The sequence below is a fragment of the Coffea arabica genome, chromosome 3c, assembly GCF_036785885.1.
Source record: "Coffea arabica cultivar ET-39 chromosome 3c, Coffea Arabica ET-39 HiFi, whole genome shotgun sequence".
In the NCBI taxonomy this organism is placed as follows: Eukaryota; Viridiplantae; Streptophyta; class Magnoliopsida; order Gentianales; family Rubiaceae; genus Coffea; species Coffea arabica.
In genome coordinates, this window is record NC_092314.1 from 10,786,689 (window position 1) to 10,806,746 (window position 20,058).

Genomic DNA, 20,058 nt, shown 5'->3' on the forward strand with positions numbered 1-20,058 from the left:
TGTATTATTTCAAGTAGTCCTAAACTTCTTGTGGCACCTTTCTTGGTCCCCTCAGTTTGCTTTCCTTTAATGCAATCTATACAGATACCAAAATTTGTAAAATCAAGAGTTGGTAAAACTCCATCCTTTACAAGCCGCTCAATCCTTTCTTTAGAGATATGGCCTAAGCGTTTATGCCACAACATAGCTGAAGTTTCATTATCACGACTACGTTTGGTGCAGACATTAGTATTCATATGTAGGGAAAGAAGAGATGCGGAAAAAGTAGGATCAAGGTTTATTTGATACAATCCATCACATAAATTGCCACTCCCAATGAAACTACCAGTCTTAGAAAAGGTAAAGGAATTATTCTCAAAATGAAACACATAGCCTTCCAAATCAAGACGAGATAAGGAGAGTAAGTTTCTAGAAAAGGAGGGTGCACAAAAGGTATTAGGAAGATCTAGTAAATTTCCAAAATTAAGAATAAGACGATAGGTTCCAACGGCTTCAACTTTTACTCCCATTTTGTTTCCCATCAGAATTGTCCTTTCGGTTATCATTGGTTGGCGGGTTGTAAGGAATCCCTGCATGTTATTTGAAACATGAATAGTTGCACCAGAGTCAAGCCATCACGTATTAGAAGGTACATCGATTAAATTGGTTTCAAAATACATAAATGAAAGGAGATTACCTTTCTTTTGAAACCAAGCTTTACGTTTAGGACAATCCGTCTTCTTATGTCCCTTCCTTTTACAAAAATAGCATCTAAAGTCAAACCGATCATGGTTAGATGCTTCTCCTTGATCGCTGTTATTTGGTGTTTGCCAACTCTTCCTTTTATTCTTTCTTGGTCCTTTTCCAGAATGGCCTTGTGATACCAAATGGACTGTTTGCAATCCTTCTCCCTTTAATCTTTGATAGGGTGCGATTTTATTATTTATTTTATTATTAATTTCCCCTATTACCTGACTCAATGTGGATTAATTGCTGGATTCTACTCACTTTTAGTACTTGGCATTTATTTCAGGGAGTAGAACGAAAATATAATAACAAGTGCTAATTTGGCATGAAAAGAGTCCAGATGATAGAGCTTGTCCTAGGGGTATTTTTGAAACAACAAAACGTGAGCCCTTGTTCGGCAAATTGAGCCGAAGTCTTCTTTTCGGCAGTGAGCCGCCGCTCATCAAAAGGGAAGCAGGGGATAAAAACCAAAGAGATTGCAGAGGACAAGGGGGCTATCTTGCTTCCTCAGTTTTTCGTCTTTAGCTTAGCCTTACTTTTTCACTTTTTCTTTTTAACTGGTGGTAGCTATTCTCCACGGATATGAGGAGAAACAATAGAGAGTAGCTTTGACTTTTCCTTTCGTCTTTTGTGGTTGCCCCTGCGCATGCCAGGAGCTTTTCACCAATTAGACGAATTAAGTTCTACCTAGTTTTGAAGTACAATGGCCGCAGTTATTCCTTCCATTTTGCGTGGATTTTGTTCATCAATTATGAACTAATTCCCTCACTCTAGTCAAGGGACAACGGATGCTTTGGGTCGTCTAAAATTGTGAGATCGATTTAATTTTACCATTTTCTTTTATTTATTGGTATTCGCATATTCCCTGGTTACAGTGCTTATGATTGTTTAATTAATTAATTGTCTTGGATCCAGATAATTAATTGATTTGATAATCTATTGTCAATTAGGGCATTAAATCCGTAATTGTTTAATTGCCTTAAATCAGTGATAACTGGCACGATTAGATTTGTATCAGGGGGATACGCGGACTAATCTGAAATAACCCTGGTAGTGCGTTATTTGGTTAGAATAGAACTCCTCTAATACGTAAGGCAATTGGAGAATTAAATCTTACGGGCGCACCTAGGATTATTTCTCAATTAGAGCAGTGATTAACAGGCGTACCTTAATCATCGACACAGTAAGGAGGGGTTGACTGTCATCGCTTGTTTGGTAGTTATAACCTATTTATTGATAAATAATTGGAATTGCCTTTGTTTCGATGATCAATTAGGTGAATCATTGCTGAAATTATTTCTTGGCTAGATCCTTAATTATCACTCATTTGATTTTAGTAATTGTTATTTAATTTCTAGTTGGCTATTTTATTTTTATTATTTTTAGTTGAATTGTTTAAATTGTCATCCCTGATATAAAAACACCCCCTTGTCACTGTGAATTTGAAAAGGAACAATTACTCCCAGTCCCTATGGATTCAACCCTGCTTACCGCTATCTACAGAAATTACTTTTAGTTTGAGCAGGTTTTATTATTATACAGGATTCGACACCCTGTCAATCTCTCCTCCTCTTGTACACACATAGAGATAAGTTCATTCATGGTCCACTTATCCTTTTGAGTGTTGTAGGTAATCTTAAATGGAGCAAATTGAGGAGGAAGAGAATTGAGAATAAATTGCACCAAAAGGACTCGAAAATAGTCATGTCCATAGTCTTAAGTTGTTCAGCCAAATTGTTCATTTCCATAATGTGTTCACGTACACCACTTACCCCATCATACCTTTTAGTTGTCAAGGTTGCGATAACTGTTCCTGCCAAGGCTTTATCAGTTGCCGAAAATTGTTGCCCAACTGAAGCCAAAATTTCACTTGCCTTTGTTGATTCCGAAATTGACTTTCGTATATGTTTTGATCATGAGACTTAGACGGTTGGAACGCTCCCAATTCTCATAAAGAGCCTTTTCAGCTTCCGAACTTTCAGGAGTAGGTTGGGCAGGTTCATCAATCCGAAGACATAGATCCAAATTGATATGGTGTTAATTGTTAATTATTTTATTATTAATTTCCCCTTTGTCCTTGCCAAATATTGTTTTAATTATTAATATTTACTTATATTTGGTATCTGGACTTAATTTCAGGGAATGGAGCAGAAAACTACAAAAAAGGAGATATTTTCTGGAGAAAATAGAGACTTCTAAATACTCCACAGACCTGGCCCACATTGCTGAGAAGAATCGGACGTTCATTTCCCTTTTTCTTTTGCTGACTAAGAGTCCTACCAAGAGAAAACGTAATACAAGGAATTTGGCAGGGCATTCTTCTTGTACTTTGACTCTCATTGGTGCGGGGACCACGCATAAGAAGCATAAGTCATTTGGACTCTTGGAAAAGAAACGTACAAAGCTTGTGAAATGGAATTGGACTTTGAATTTGGTGTGGGGACCACTAGAGATAGCATTAGGCTTCCTTTTGGCTTTAAAAAGGGAGAAACGTACGAGAGGTTGGCGGATCAATAGTTTTAGTTTAGGCTTTTAGCATAGTTTTAGTTTTCTTTTCTTAGCTCTTTCGCATGGTTGTTCTCCATTAATGGAGGACTAACCTCTTAATTCTAGTTAAGGGGACAACTGAAGACTTGGTTCAACAATTACTGTGAGATCGAAATTATTTTAATCGCTTCCTCATTTATTGGTATTTATGTGTTTCCTGTTTTTAATTGTTATAGTCCTTATGTATGATTGATTAGTGCGCAATAATTAATTATTCATATAGGCTATTTTGCTAAATAGAGGCAATTGAATCCGTAATTGTTCGTTATCTCTATCTTAGTAGCAACTGGCGTAATTGGGTTTATGTCAGGGGAGCATATGATCTAGCTTAAACAAACCCTCGTAGCGTGTTTGTTGGTTAGGATTGGGCCTTTCTAATTATTAATGCAATCTAGAAATTAAATCCTACGGTCGTACCTAGGGTTATTTTTGGGTTAGAAAAATAGCTAACGGTCGTACCTTAGCTATCGAGAAATTAAGGAAGGGTTGGTTGTTTATCGCGTGCATGACAACTATAACTAATCTATTACTAAATGTTGGAATTATTTCTGCATCAATGATCAGTGCATGAACCATTTTTGAAGTGTACCCTTAGCTAGAGTTTTCCCTTAATTATTCCTCTTAATCAATTATTTTCTGCAGTTAATTTATTTAGTTAGCATTTAATCCAAAACCCCCCATACTTTGGACTCTAGAAGAAACGAATTATCCCCAGTCCCTGTGGATTCGACCCTGCTCACCGCTATATACAAAATTTGTATTTTTCTCGAGTAGGTATTTATTATTGTACAGGTTCGGCACCTGTTACAAATCTAGGCATCCCAAGGAAATAAGCACTTGTTCATGCCAATCAGAATAGTTAGACCCTTTCAATTCCGGAATGTTAGATATTACTCCTGGAAGTGCTGTTGGAGTGATAGCTGAAATTTCGTAAAACATGTCACGAGATATACCATAAGTAGAGTAATCAATTGCATCATCTTATTCTGTCTTTGGACAGAATAGGATATACTAGCGATTCACTCTAGTGAGCCATCAATTGCATCACCTTGTCCCATCTTTGGATAGATACAAGGCATGCTAGCGATTCACTCTAAATGAGTTGCAGTAATTCTCTTAATATCCCAAAACAGAGACGTTATACACCTTTGGATTATATAACAACTCTTCCATGAATATAGAATATAAAACACCTTTGGGTTGTTTTAACTCTATAATCACAAAAAGGGATTAACCTTATAACCATTAAAAAATAGGGTCGTTTCACTGACGGTTTATAAGGCTATATTAAATTGTCCAAACTACATGCATATGGACATTCTCATATCATACCATACGAGCTATACATAAAATTTCTCATAAACATAATATGAAATTTAAAACTCGTGTCATATTACATAAGCAAAATGTAATGGTATATCATGCTTTCCATATATCTAAATTAAAATTATACATTTCTAAGATATCAAGAATCATAATAGAACATATCATTCATAATAGAAATGCATAAGGTAATAGAAGACATAATATGATTTATGAGACATGATTTCAACCTTGCTCTGATGCCACATGTAAGAAAACATGAAAGAAGGATCTTTAACCATAACTCATAGATCATGAGACTAGGAACATTTAAGCGTACCTTGTGCCATTGAGTATGTCTCTACTTGAACTTGTGTTGAGACTTTGACCCTCAATTGCTACAGCTCTTGATCTTCCCTCTCCTACTCTCACTTATGTTTGCTATAATGATGGCATAATCTTTGCAAAACTTGTTAAGTGGAGAGAGGGACCAAGAGCCTATTTATAGATGCATAAGTGACCCTTCCCATCATGGATCATTAATAAGGCTCATTCATTCTTCCTTCTTGATAAGATAAATCTTATCATGAATCACTTGTTTCAAGAATGTATATACATAGCCTTAATAGTATGTACATTCATTTATGTGAGGATCCATAAATGGTAGGATAAGTTCATTTATCACTTCATCTAGATTCATGACTTTGGTCATTGAATCTTGTGCTTTATTAATTAGGTACATGACTTTGGTCATAATACCTTGAACCAATCCATTGACCTATGTGGGATAACATTACATTTATGTGGTCATGTAGGCCACATTAAGTGATTATTCCAACATGATGCTGAGTCACCAGCAGCCTTTTTATCGTTTTCTTCATCAAACTCAACCAAGCAATAACACATCATTTGGGCCTTGTCTGATAATTTAATTCAGCACTTAAATTTAATAGATTCATATCTTAACATATTCAGACCGTTTAATAACCAAAAATTAAACATCTGAATTAATTAAATGGCATTCAATTTTCTAAACAAAATTTGTTCCCAAAATTAAGTGATAAACCATTCACTTATCACTGAATATATTATGTATTTAAATGTATTAGATTTAATACTTAATAATTCAATAATTTAATGGATTCAAATTTCAAACTTCAGTTTTCAAACATTAGTTTTATCAAATGCATCCTTAGACTCCTCCTCAAAAATGGGTTGGATATTGGCATTCACAAGTCCAATTTTTGCTGAACATTTTTTAATATTTTTTTTCTTTTTTTTTGGAATTTATTGTTATGGTAATAATTATTAGAATAAAGTTTCAAAGTTTAATTTTTTTTTCACATTTTGACAGTGATCTTCTCTTCTGTTTTCTATAATGTGTAAAAATTGTTGTGTGTTTTTTAGTGGGAAAATTAAACTTGAGCATGTGACAGGGTCATACAATCAATTCAATGGCTGAATTCCAAGGACACTGGGATAATTGCTCAAACTCAAGGAATTATTTATTGGGGGAAACATTGTGACAGGTATGGACTCCATTTCCCCTGGGAATGTGTTATTTTTATAAATTTAGTCTCGTATGACAATTATGCTCCTGCTCAGCCTCATGAAGGGTCTATTTGTTAGGACTGAAAATGTTTTTTGGAAAATGTTTTCCTAATTTTTAAGTGTTTGGTTCATTTATAACATAGGAAAATATTTTTTTTGGAAAAGATTTTACACTCGATGGCGTAAAATAACTTCCGCAAAAAAGAAACTGAAGTTATTTTCCCTATCTTAAAGAAGAAAAATGCTGTAGTAACTATCGTTATGGTAACTAAACAATTTTTATCTGATATAACAGGTTATTATACTTTTAGCGACCATTAGATTACCTGTTGGACCTATCTACCTATATAAGATAATGCCTAAAAATAAGGAAGTAAGTTTCTCATCTAAAATAGTAAGTTAACCGTAATAATTAGTAACTTTTGTGTCTCAAAAGGTAAATTGGAATAAATATGAAACTTACTTTTTAAAACGATAAATTACTATTTTATATCCCAAACATACTTTTGAGAGAGTAAGTTTTGTGATGACTGAAAAATTCGCTCATATTTTCTTAAAGTTCTCTTTTATTTTGACTTAATTACTTTATAATATATTTACTACTTATTTACTCCCTCAATAGTTGGAATAAAGAATAGAATGAAAAGTTTCCCCTTTACTTCATCGTTAGGATAAACTAGGGTTTTTACGTCTTTTGGTAGTGTGATATGGAGTGTGTACTAAATTTGGTGGTTAAGAGTGAGTTTTAGATGAGAAAAAGTGTATGATTAGAAGTAATAATAATAAGTTAGTAAATTACAAGTGAAAACGCTAGTATGTGCGAATTAAGGAAAAACGGTGTGAACCGAAGTGTACCGTTTATTACCGAGTGAGTACACCACTTGACCACTACTTTATTACCTTAATTTTCTCACTTTATTTCAGCTAATTAACCCTAAATACCTCCTCAAATCAGCCAAAATTATTGACTAAAAGAAAGGGGGAAAAGAAAGAAAAATGAGAATTATTCTTGTGGTGACACTTGTTGGAAGCATAGGAAACTTTGACCAAGTATTTTTTTTCTTTCTTTCTTATCTTCTTCTTGGCTCCATTTTCCTCCATTTTCTTCCTTTGTTGGCCGAACCTAGTGAGGAGAAAAAGAAAGTGAGAGCTTCAATTTCTATCTTAGATTTTACCTTGTTTGAGTTGAAATCACAAAAACTAAACTGATTAAACTTGCAACAAGATGACAAGGAAGCTTTGAGTGGAGTGATTTTTGCATGGTCAGCCTTGATTTTGTGTATTTCCTTGAGGTTTGAAGGTATTAAGCTAAGAAGCTCTTCTTCTCTCTCATATCTTGCATTTTATTGGATAGATGACTTGAATCTTAGAAGTTTTATGGATGATAATCTAGATTGATGGAAATTGATGGAATTTTAGCCTAGGGTTTCATTTTCCAGCTTTGATATGCATTTTTTAGCCATGAGATGGTTATATCCAACTTTGTTATAGACTTGAGAGAGCTGATATGAAGATTTCTAACTTTAATATGCCTTTTAGCTTCCAACTAAGAATTTTCCAGCTTTAGTAGAAAATTCTGCCCTGCTTCTGACTAGCTTCATTCGTCCATGTTAGAGGCCAAATTAGGATTAGGTCAAAACATGAAAGTTGTAGGAAATGGTGTTATATAGGTGCCTGTAAAATTTCAACTCACTGTAGCATGTAAAATGACCGAAATACCCCTGACTACCAAATGTTCTTTTCCACGGGCAGTTTTGAGATTTCACATTTTTGGCTTCATTTTTCACTTTGATCCGTATCAAATCAGCCCTATGTTTCAGATTTTCAATGCATCTGAAAACACCTCAATCGAAATTTTGTAGTTTGACTTATTGTCATTCAAATCTAGTGCTGACAACCAAACTGACATTGAAATTCTAGTTCTGTAATCTGCAAATTTGACCTGGATCAAATATGAACTGGGTTGACTTGTCTTCATGAAAGTTGTGACCCTTTGTCTTAGCTTTGAAACGGTATAAAGTGTACCCCAATACAATAAACGTAGCTCCAGTTGTGACCAAAATACTATAAGATGTCAAATCTGCTGTTTAGCATTTTGTCTTCAAAACTAATTTCCGGTTGTATTGATGGACTTGTGTTATAATTGGATGATTTTGGAGCCTAATTGAAGGGCTATAATGGTAACATTGCTTGTGTGTGACTTTGAGACTGATCTGAGAAAAATAATGAAGCCATAAATGGCTGAAAAATAGGTAAATACAAAGGGTGTGCTGCCCAAATTTTCATTCGAGAACTAGACGTGTGCACTTGTAGTTTGAGCGAAGAGTTGGGGTTGAATTGAGCTTGAATTGTCTAGGTTATTCAAGTCCTCTTTCATGGGGTATGTAAGTTAGAATTCGGCCGAAACTTGTACCCTTGAAAAAATAAAAGTAACGACTAATAGAAATACGTTTTTCTCGTTTTTTCGATTCAAATGGTGATTTCAAAGTTTAATCGCTTCAAAGTTTCAAAGTTTTAAAAGCGAGCATGAGTTTTCTAGGACATGATAAGTAAAATGAATATTCCCCAAATGAGTTTCAATTACTTGATTTTCGTTAAATGAAACGTTTAAGTGTCGAACCTTAGTTGATTTTCAAAGCTCTTAAACGATGTTTTATCGCAGAGTTTGACTCCCAACAAGGAGTAATACCTGAACGTGACTCGTAAAGGCACTACATCTTTGGTGAGTGTTTCCAAATACCATATTGAACTTGACACTTGTTTTCAATACTTGACTAATGTAATCGAATGATATTTGATTGGTATGGTCGGATAAGGGTGTACTTTATTGCACTTGCCCTAATGTGATATATACGTGTTTATTGGTGCAATTGACTTGATATACTTATACTTGATTTGTAAATGCTAGAGCGGCAGCATGTACCACATTCAATCCGAGTGGGAGGTGCCTCTCATTCCCGTCTCCGTACTTTTATCTTGATTCAGTCTATTGGAATATTATCTCATCGAATTCTTGGAAACCCAAACCCCACTGGCTAGTTAATCGAGTCGAGCCGGCAAGGGCTTAGTCGATTAGATAACGAACCATGGGTATCTAGTGTTGTCGAGTGGAGTGTTATCTCCTCGACTAATCGGTATACTCGAGTATTACCACCAGTGTTTATTGAGGATTTTGGACCCAGTAGGGGGTTTGGATGGTGGACAGAGATTGTAGCTAAGTAGTGCTCTATTGGACTGGTTACTTTGCTTGAAAGTTGACGGAGTGTCAACTACTACTTGATCAAGGTCTGGTGAAGCAATGGAAACTTGGCTCCTGAGAGCCATTCGTATTCCTAGACTTTGAAATGATTATTGCTTATTGGATTATTGTTTCTTTTGAAAAAAACACTTTACACTCGCTCATCTTGAGATTTGCTACTTGAAGTGTTATTGCTCATTTTCTTGACTTGTTATACTCGCTATTTTCCTATTATGATACTTTCACTTTTAATTAATTGTCAACTTGCTATTTGGAACTTCACTGGGTTTTTAACTCATTCCACGCCATTTGTTTTCCTTACAGGGGGTACGGGCGAGGCGTGAGACTTGTACAAACTAGCGTAGTCTAATTTTTCTGAATTGTGTAATTATACTCGCACTAGTCGCTTGATGAGGGTTGAATGTATTTAGAACTCCAATCTTTTGATGTATTTGTGGTTTTATGGATGTTTGAGACAGAAATGAATGTAATTGTACTTTCCAAAGTTAGTAAATGTTATTTCCTTTATTATTGAGGCTGTACCCTATTTGAGTTGGAGTGAGTGAGTGAGTCCTGGCGAGAGTTGGACAGGCGGTCCGCTAAACCCTGGGTACGCCCTAGGGGAAAGTGGGGTCATCACAAGTTTAGTTCAAGTAATAGTAAGATATTATACATAAATAGTAATTCTTACTTATAACATAGTAAATTTGATTAATGACCAAAACTTACTAATTTATAGCACAAATGTACTATTTTGCTTAAAAAACTTATACCAAACCAATACTAGGAAGTTTAAGTTTATTTGAAATAATAATAAAATATTTTATTAATGATTAAAACTTAATACCTTAGTTAGTAAGTACTCGTAATATACTTGTATAATACATGATTATATGTATAATTTAAATTTTTTTGTATTTATATATTTTAAAATACTATGAAAAATATTTTGACCTTTCACATAACCTTATAAAATAATAAAATTTTGTCGTATTATAATTTTGAATAATTTTTGAAAAGTTTAAAAGTTTGGATAATAATAACAACACATCTTCCTAGTTATATATGGAATATCACTTATCTATGTAATTTCTATAATTTAAAACCTATTAATATAATAAGATGATAAAGTTTTAATATATTTATTGTCTGGAACACAAGAAATAATAAGAATTAAACTTGTGTTAATATGGACCTAACAAAATGAGAGAAATAGTGTAACAATTAATACAACAATAAAAATAACAGAATTAGTATAATCTGGATTTTTTTTCTCTGGAGATTATTCATGAATATAAGATCCAACCACTAAACAAAAATTACATGCATATATATTCTATTGCATAATCTAAATTAAATTTAGTTCATGTACAAAATGATCCTAAAATAATTAGAGCACTTCAATACCATATTATTTTAACAACAAAATTGTTTTTTGCCAAAAGTCTCCAATATCCATGATATATGTATGAGAGATATTTTACCATATTTTTATCTCTTTTTTTACCATATTTGTATCTCATGTCTAATCACTGATGTTAATTTGAGGAAGGATATTTTTTTGTAATAAAATCATTTTGAATTTAATTAACAAGTTGAGATTTTTTTTAAAATAAAAGTGAAATATTTTGGGAACTTATTTTTTATTTTCCCAAAATTAAAAGATTGCTATTTTTTACCAATTGTTGCCATTAACATTTCATTTTCTTGACTAATTTTTATCAATGTAAAATTAGTTTAGTTAACAATAATTAAAATTCTGTTGGTCCGAGGATTGGCATGCTATTGTTGTTATTTTACATGTAAATATATAACCTAAGTATTAAAATAATAATAGCTACTTAAGAAAAGGAAATAGGTGCTCAATTGATTACATTCAAACTATGAATTCTGTTAGTGCATAATTGCTAAATTATATTTTATTTATAAGAAATCAATATGCATCATTTATTGACCAGGACTAAATAACTGATTACTTAACAAACCATATCTAAACACATGATGTGATATATATTGCATTTGGTCACCTTTATACTCATACCATTTTCCTTTCTTTCTATTTATATTTTAGCCGTGCAAACTTCTCTTGATTATATTAGTGAAAATGCATAAAATCTTTTACAAAATTATTTCAATTTATTTACAAAATATTAGTACTTTTAGGAGAAGCAATCCATTGTAGGAATGGTTTACTAATTTTTTTAGTAAACATAACTACTACATTAAAAAGTTAAAAAAAAAACTTGATTTTATTATGCTTTAATTAGGAGTGCTTTTGAAGAGAAGAATTAGGGGATTAATTTCTTTGATTCAAGAATTTTTAGAGATTGTAATTATCAAAAGAAAAAAGAATTTTTAGAGATTGTAACTCTCTTATTATTTGATTTAATAAATTTCATATTTATGCAAGTTTTCATGACTTTTATTTTCGGCAACGAAATTTGTGCTTACAATTAGATACAAATATGGTAAAATATCCCTCATATGTATGTCATGGATATTTGAGACTTTCAATAAAAAAAATTTTTGTTGTTAAAATAACATTGTATCATAGTGCGCTAATTATTTTTGGACTGTTTTATATGTGAATAGAATTTAATTTAAATTATACAATAGATTATATGTGCAAGTGATTTTCATTTAATTGTTGGATCTTATTTTTATGAACAATCTCTCAAGGAAAAAAAGTCCAGATCATACTGATTTTCTTATATTTACTGTTATACTAATTTGGTCATTTTTATTGTTATACTATTTCTCATTTTGTTTGGGCTATAAGTCTTATTAATTCTTGTGCCCCAGATGTAAATTTATTAAAACTTTATCATCTTATTATATTCATAGGTGTTAAATTATAAAAATTGTGATGTATAAACAAGTGATATTCTATATATAACTAGGAAGATTTGTTGTTATTGTTATCCAAACTTTCAAACTTTTCAAAAATTGAAAATGATTAAAAACTTATAATATGACAAAATTTTATTACATATTTTACAAGGTTATCTGAAATGTGAAACTACTTCATAGTATTTTAAAATATATAAATACAAAAAAAAATTTAAATTATACCTATAATCATTTATTGTATAGGTATATTATGAGTACTTACTAACTAAGGTACTAAGTTTTAATTATTAATAAAATATCTTATCATTATTTCAAATAAATTTCCTAATACTAGTTTGAGATAATTTTTTAATGTAAAATTGTACATGTATTCCAAAAATCAGTAAGTTTTGATCATTAATCAAATTTACCATGTTATTAGTAAGAATTACTATTTATGTATAAAAACTTACTATTACTTGAACTAAACTTGCTCTCTAAAAAGTAAGTTTGGGATATAAAGTAGTAATTTATTTATTAAAAAGTAAGTTTAATCTTTTTTCCAATTTACCTTTTGAGGTATAAAAATTACTAATCTATTAAGGTTAACTTACTATTTTAGATGGGAAACTTACTCCCATATTTTTAGGTGTTATCCTATTTAAGTGGATGGGTCCAACAAGTAATCAAATTATCACTAAAAGTACAACAACATGTTATATTAGGTAAAAACTGTTTCATTACCATCACTCTCGTTACTAAAGCATTATCCCTTAAAGAAATGGAAACATCGAAGTCAAGCAATCACGTCGCCATGCTTCCTCCCCCTCTTCCTGCACATGCACCCTCTTCATTGTCCTCTATTTGTCTCTCTCACACACAGACATATGCTAAGGCAAAAAATTTTGACGAACTCAAATCTCTGGAGATTAACTAATCTAGATCCAAAGGACTATTCAAGTTGTCTATATTTGGGTGAAGGTTGGTGATGATGATCAATACGTCTATGCGTGGTTTTGGTTCCTTCAGCAGATGTAATTGTGGGAAATGGATGACGATGATGATAGAAGAAGAGCTGACAAGAATGCTAAAAGAGGAATAAGTTAATCACAGTAACATAGGCTCAGTCATTACGACGGGCTTGGGTGTTTCTGTAAATAAGTATTCAAACACCAGAAAATAACAGAGAAAAGAAACTATTTTCCTGTCAAAGGTTTTCTGTGAAAGACTTTTTTGAAGAAAATATTTTACTCCCTACCAAACCGACCGAAACGTGTAAAATGTAATGATGTGGCCGCAAAAGTCATACATTGGAAATGAAAAATTAGTTTGAGGATTAAATTGGTTAAAATGAATTATGATAGATGAAATTGGTTTTGACGCTGTTCTCGACTGAACTAAAATAGAACTGGTAACTTGTGAGGCCCGTGATCTCTCCTCCCCCATGGCAAAACAAGGCCATTTCCAACCTCATTCTGGAATGCATTTGGCCATTAAATCTTTGTCTGACAAATCAGAGAATCTCATCATATTACCAAAAAGGTATCTAAAGATAAAGGCTAAAGAGGGCCCTCTGGTTGCCGGTTATCTAACCAGAATAATTGAACATCCATTAATGATCTATTTTTCGTTTGCTGGGACAATACTTCTATGGATCAGCGGTTTCCTCCGGCTCCAGCTGCAATCGGTTGGTGCCTAAGAAGAACTTCCTGCGAGCAAAGCACTATGCACTCGTCTCGCCCACTAAGTGTCCTTCTTTGCACAAACATTCTAATGATTAAGTATTTAATGATTGACTGAGTCGACTAACCAAAAACAACAGTATTATCCTTCCAATAAATTATGCAAACTAAAAGAAATGAAAATTTTCTCTTTAAAAAATATAACAAACCTAATGTTGCCTTATAGTTATAGAATTCTGCTAACTTTAATATATTGTTATTATTATTATTCAGCCTGAAGTCATAACTGAAAGTGATATATACAAAGAAAAGGGAGATTAATTCAACATGAATAATAGAAAATTTTAAGGAAAATAAGAAAAGGGAGATTTTCACGTAATCAACAGAATATTTTTGGGTAGTCAATACTACGGAGAAGATGAAAAATATTTATATTAAAAGGATGCCAAAAAATTTAAATAAACAACTACCCCTACATTTTTTTTTTTACTTTTATTTCTTTGTTTGCCTTTTTTTAGGTAAAAAATACAGGAATTATTATTTACTTTTATCTTTTTGTCTTCTTTGTAAGGTCAAAATTATCATGTACTCTACAATTACAAAGAAAATTAAATTGATAAAAGGAAAAGAAAACTCTTTTGTTTATTTTATTAACATCTCTTCTTATTTTTGTTGGGTTAATGTTTAATGTCATGCATATTTGAGTTTATTGGACTTTAAATCAGATGATGATGATGCTAACGATAATAATAATGATAAATAAAGTTAGCAAATTTTTATAAAATAAGGTAGTACTTTGCTTGTTATTTGTTAAGAGCAAGGCCTTTCTTTTTTAGGTTTATGTAAACCGTCATAAGGATAATATTTTCATATTTAAGGACTAATATGTCCCATATTTACACTTAGAGGAGGAAAACAAGTATTGCACCAAACCTCAAGGGTTAACCTACTTAATTTTGGCTTGGAGGGACCAGTTAGAAACAAATTTCTAGAACCAAAATTTCAAATTATGGGACCTAATACACAGTTCTAAATGTTAAAGATCAAAATAGGATCACTGATTAAAGTTGAAGTACTCTTGGAACCATTATTTTGCCTCTAAACATCGTCATGGACAAGTGTTAATCCGAGGCTGAAATTCATTGTAATCTACCTTTCTTTTATACTTGAGAATAGTACAATTTTCAATATGTCATACTCATAGTCAACTAGTCAATTAGATTTCAGGCATTTGTGCTATGGTTTGAGAGAGTGAGGTCGTAAAACAAAGTAAACAAGATCTTCTGTATGCTTTTGACATCACTTTATGTTTGGCTACACTAAATATTTGGTCTTACCATTTCTTTTCAGCTTATCCACCATATTGATTGGTTTAAGTATACCAAAAAAAAAAAAAAAAAGCAATTTGACAATGGTTTACTGATTTGCAGATTAAACCAACCAAAAATTAGCCTTGGCTTTGTTGTCAATTTGAAATACTAAAATTACTCATTTTTTGGTGGAAACTTGCCAAATTGACTTCATATTGCAAGAAAACATTTTGTCATCACCTCCAAAGTGCTCAAAAAAGACACACAAAATCACACACTCATATACTTAAATGGAACTAGCAAATACATGGAATGCATATTACATGATCACTGATCCAACTCTTATTTGTATTTCACATTACAAAGTACATACTATTATAGTAAGCCTGTTTAAGCATTCATGATTAATCATGACCTAGCTAGAAGCTGGCTTTATTAGTTTTGAGGCTCAGCATCTGCAGCCTCACCAGGATGTCCACCATGGCCGCCACCCCCGTGTCCTCCATGTCCTCCTCCGTAGCCACCCCCATGGTGTCCTCCGTAGCCACCTCCATGGTACTTGGCTTCTCCTTCCTCATTTGTCTCAACTGTCTTGGCTGCAACAAAAGATAAATAGGGTATGGGCGTTACGAAAATGTAATCGCAATTTTGACATTTGGACCAAATTGTGTACATGCTTTTAGGTTACCGAGTATTTTAGCAAAACACATCGTAATTCTTTTGAAAATTTGCCTTTCAACGTATGTGTCAAATTATTAATTTACAGATATCTTTAAAATGGCAAGCCTGCTTAAGCATTCATGATTAATCATGACCTAGCTAGAAGCTGGCTTTATTAGTTCTGAGGCTCAGCATCTGCAGCCTCACCAGGATGTCCACCATGGCCGCCACCCCCGTACCCTCCATGTCCTCCTCCGTAGCCACCTCCATGGTGTCCTCCGTAGCCACCTCCATGGTACTTGGCTTCTCCTTCCTCCTTTGTCTCAACTGTCTTGGCTGCAATAAAGATAAATAGGGTATGGGCGTTACGAATATGTAATCGTAATTTTGAAAATGTAAAGTTTGGCCCAAATTGTGTACATGCTTTTAGGTTACCGAGTATTTTAGCAAAATACATCGTAATTCTTTTGAAAATTTGCCTTTCAACGTATGTGTCAATTTATTATTTTACAGATATCTTTAAAATGGCTAATTACTACCAACTAATAGCTATTTTATCATAGTGAATCATAGTTTCTGAAAGTTAATAAATATAAAGATTTATTCAAAATGAGAATCTTAAATCCATATTTTATGCACCGAGATGTACCATTATAAAATATAGTTTTACTCTAAAAATGCAGGAAAAGTAATCCAGTCACAAACGACCATACTCCAACTCCCACGTTTGGAAAGGCTTGACACTTAGAAAGTTAGAATCCAGTTACTGAAAGGAGAGGTGTATTCAATCTTTTTAACCACAGCTCAGCCATGTTTCTTAGTACTCCGGCACTTCACATGTACAACAAAAATCTATCTGAAACCTTAAACGCTGTGGTCCTAAATGCTGAATTAAAATATGGCGCATGTAAATTAGAAAGAGAAAAAATGATGAAATGTGAATTGAAGAATAAATGTCTTACAATTGTCAACTGACTTGGCAGCCACCTCTGAGGTAATCATTAGAACTACAGCCATGGAAATGAAAAAGAAAAGAAGTGTCTTGGAACCCATTTTTGCTCAAGGAAAATTTATGTATTGAAGACTGATTTTGAGAAGGATGAGGAAGCTGGTGCAGATTGATCTCTATTTATAGGAAAACCTATGCCACATTCCCATCGAAAGGGTCCCGGAGTCGGCCCACCAATGTAGTAGGTGTTGAAGAGGCAGTTGTCGTGCTAGGTCGAAAGTCCATATAACCGTAAACAAATACAAAGATGTACGGAGAAGCATTTGTTCTAATTTCTACAAAGGTCTTTGAGGCATATAGACTTCGAGCACCATGGAGAAGATAAGGTTCATGTCTCCCATATTCAACAGTATGTCCCAGCATGGTTGATAATTTGGACTCTGCACCGACTTCGATGGATTATATGTTTTCCAATTTGATTGACGTGTCAAATATTTTATAAGAAGAAAAGAAACAAGGAAGAACACGTCAAACTTTGCAATAGTTCCAAGAAAAGCATGATTAGAATTATGTAACTTTTTATTTATATCACAAGATACAATACTATCTTTTGTTATGTATGTTAAAAACCTAAAAGTTGTAAATATAAAATAGGGTCATGTCCTTTTGATCCAACAGATAGTTAAGCGACAATTCGTCAAGTTATTATTACATGGTTATGATTACTGCACTGGAAACTCTAGTTTTGGTTTGATTTTAGTTCCGATTCTTTTTCTAGATATGGTTCTAGGTTCTTGCAGTTATCATTCTAGATCTTCTAATTGCACTTAAATGCTTATTGTTTCACCATTGAATTTGAGAAAATATAGCAATGAATCTGGAAGAAATATAAGACTTTTATTATATTATTAGCTGAAAAAAAATCATACAAATTATACGCAAAAATACCTCGAAACTAATTGGTTGTTTTAAATAAAATAAAAAGCTGCATGACGTGGTCATTGATATTGAAATATAAAAAGAAAAATATCTCGATTAGACAATTATACAATTTACAATTAGTTGAGCTTTCAAATTTGGACTTTAGGCTAGGCCAAAATAAGCCTAGGGGCTAGTGTTGAGTTTTCTGCTTAAATAAATTTGGATGGTTCAAACCGACTCTTGAACTTGCAGTTTTGGCTTTGGTTGTAATATTTTTATGAACCCAAACGGGAACATTTAGTCCAGGTTCTGGCCCCCGTTCTGGTATAACAAGTCCAATTTCAGTTTTGAATTCGTCAAACCGCTAGTGTGATTTTAGTTAGGCTATGATTTAAGCCTAATGTTAGAATCCAAGCACGAAACAAATAACTATTGAGATATTAAGTACACAATAATTTAATGATAAACAAGTCACAAGCATGAAAAATAGACGACACACAATATTTAACATGGTTCGATACCACCATTGAGCCTACATCCATAGAAAGAAACCCGTTCTTTATTATGAGAGGAAAATCTTATACAAGAATACAACTTGAATTCAAGTTCAACCCTTGTATACCATCTTTCATTTCCCAAGAACCCTCTCTTACCCCATGTATAAGGTTACATGTCGCTTCTTGTGTGCTCTTATGTATCTTGTATAGTATATCAATTCACCTATTTATAGGGAAAATTATTTAGCCAAAATCCAAATAACAATAGGAAATTAATTCTAATTCTTAGACTTGTATAGAATATGAAATAACTTCAAATCCTAGACTGAATAGAATATTTTTTGGCTACTACTTCAAGTAATTAAAACTAATTAGGAAACTAGTTATTTTCACACAAAACAAAAAATCTACTTAAAAGAAATTAAGCCAATTTCATAACACCTAAGTTACGATGACTCTTTAATCTCATCCCTCTCCCACTTAGAGAAGAAAAGTGAAAAAAAAAAAGGCATTTATATAACAAGTCCAATTTCAGTTTTGAATTCGTCAAACCGCTAGTGTGATTTTAGTTTGGTTATGATTTAGGCCTAAGTTACGACGACCCTTTCATTTCATCCCTCTCTTACTTAATAAAAGGAAAGTTAAAAGCAGAAGGAACCATGCATTTGTCAATCCATTATGCTTTTTTGTCAAAATAGAGGCATTTATATTTATAGGAAACGTGTATCCTTAGAAGTATGCATTTGCACTTTTCCTCCAAGATGCTGATCCGGTTTTCCGCCATTTAATACCTCAGGACACGTTGAGTCATTATGCCCGCACAGTTTAATGATCGACTTGCTTCGCCTACCAGTTAAAGACTTTTTTATTGTCTTCGTGCCTCGTGTTGTCTAAAGAATGGTACAACTGTGGTGAAAACGTGAAAGTTTTCAGTGTCGTTAGGAAGGAGGCAAAGAAGCTTGCGATTTCAATCCTGAATGGAGATCAAAGTTTTCAGTGTCACATGAGAAAGTGAATCATTTGGTTGCCCCAATATTTTTTTTTTCCAGAGATATATTTTTTTGGGTGTCAAATGATTGGTTGCCCAATCATTTGGTTGCCCAATATATTTGGTTGCCCAATCATCTGGTTGCCCAATAATTTGGTTGCCCAATGTTTGCAACAAACGACTTTCAACAACATGGTGACAAAGTCCATTAAGGGTTTTCTTTTCTTTTCTTTTCTTTTTTTTTTTATAGCAAGTGATGTTTTTATATTACCCATTTTAGCTCCATAATAAACTGCTTTCAAATGGCATCTGCATCCTTCACTAGTCCAAGGTTGGATTCATTTTGAAAAAGTTGAGATGGTTACCTAAATAGAAATTTGGTGTTGTGGCAATAAATTTTTTTTGAGGGCAATAAATTAAGTGTTGTTCCGCTACCACTAGCCAGTTTCCTCGAACACCATAATTACAAAACTAATCCGCATTAACATGTTGCATTTAAGAAATTCCTACCTTCTTGTTGCTTTATGCTTCTTTTGCCATAAGAAGCCCTTCGTGTTCAGCATCAAGACTATAAATTTTATCGAAGAATTATACTCTCTGCCACTGATTAAAAGAAGAAGCATCACAGATTTAGCCTTAATGGTCATCAATTAAAAAAATTAAAGTATTATATATGAATAGCAGTGGCTAACCAGAGGTCAGGATTTGGTGGGGCAAGACTAGTGGAGATGCGTGCTTGACGGGGCAATCTATATTTTTGTAAAGGGAAAAATGCAGTTTTGATTTTCAATGTTTTGCCCATCTATCAAACAGGTCTATTATGTTTCAATCATAACAAATTTGGTCTCCAAAATTATG

General features: G+C 33.0%; 1 protein-coding gene across 2 annotated transcripts in view; it reads right to left on the bottom strand.

Moving 5' to 3' along the window:
• The window catches only part of LOC113734562 (uncharacterized), a 109,866-nt gene extending 92,901 nt beyond the window's left edge, over positions 1–16,965 (bottom strand). For both annotated transcript variants that reach the window (XM_027261150.2, XM_072082220.1), the window contains exons 1-3: positions 16,808–16,965; positions 16,053–16,181; positions 15,653–15,781 (exon numbers count right to left, since the gene is read on the bottom strand). In XM_027261150.2, the coding sequence (XP_027116951.2) occupies positions 15,653–15,781; positions 16,053–16,181; positions 16,808–16,898 (349 nt within the window). In that variant the 5' untranslated portion in view covers positions 16,899–16,965. The remainder of the gene's footprint in view (positions 1–15,652; positions 15,782–16,052; positions 16,182–16,807) is intronic.
• Positions 16,966–20,058: the final 3,093 nt, after the last annotated feature.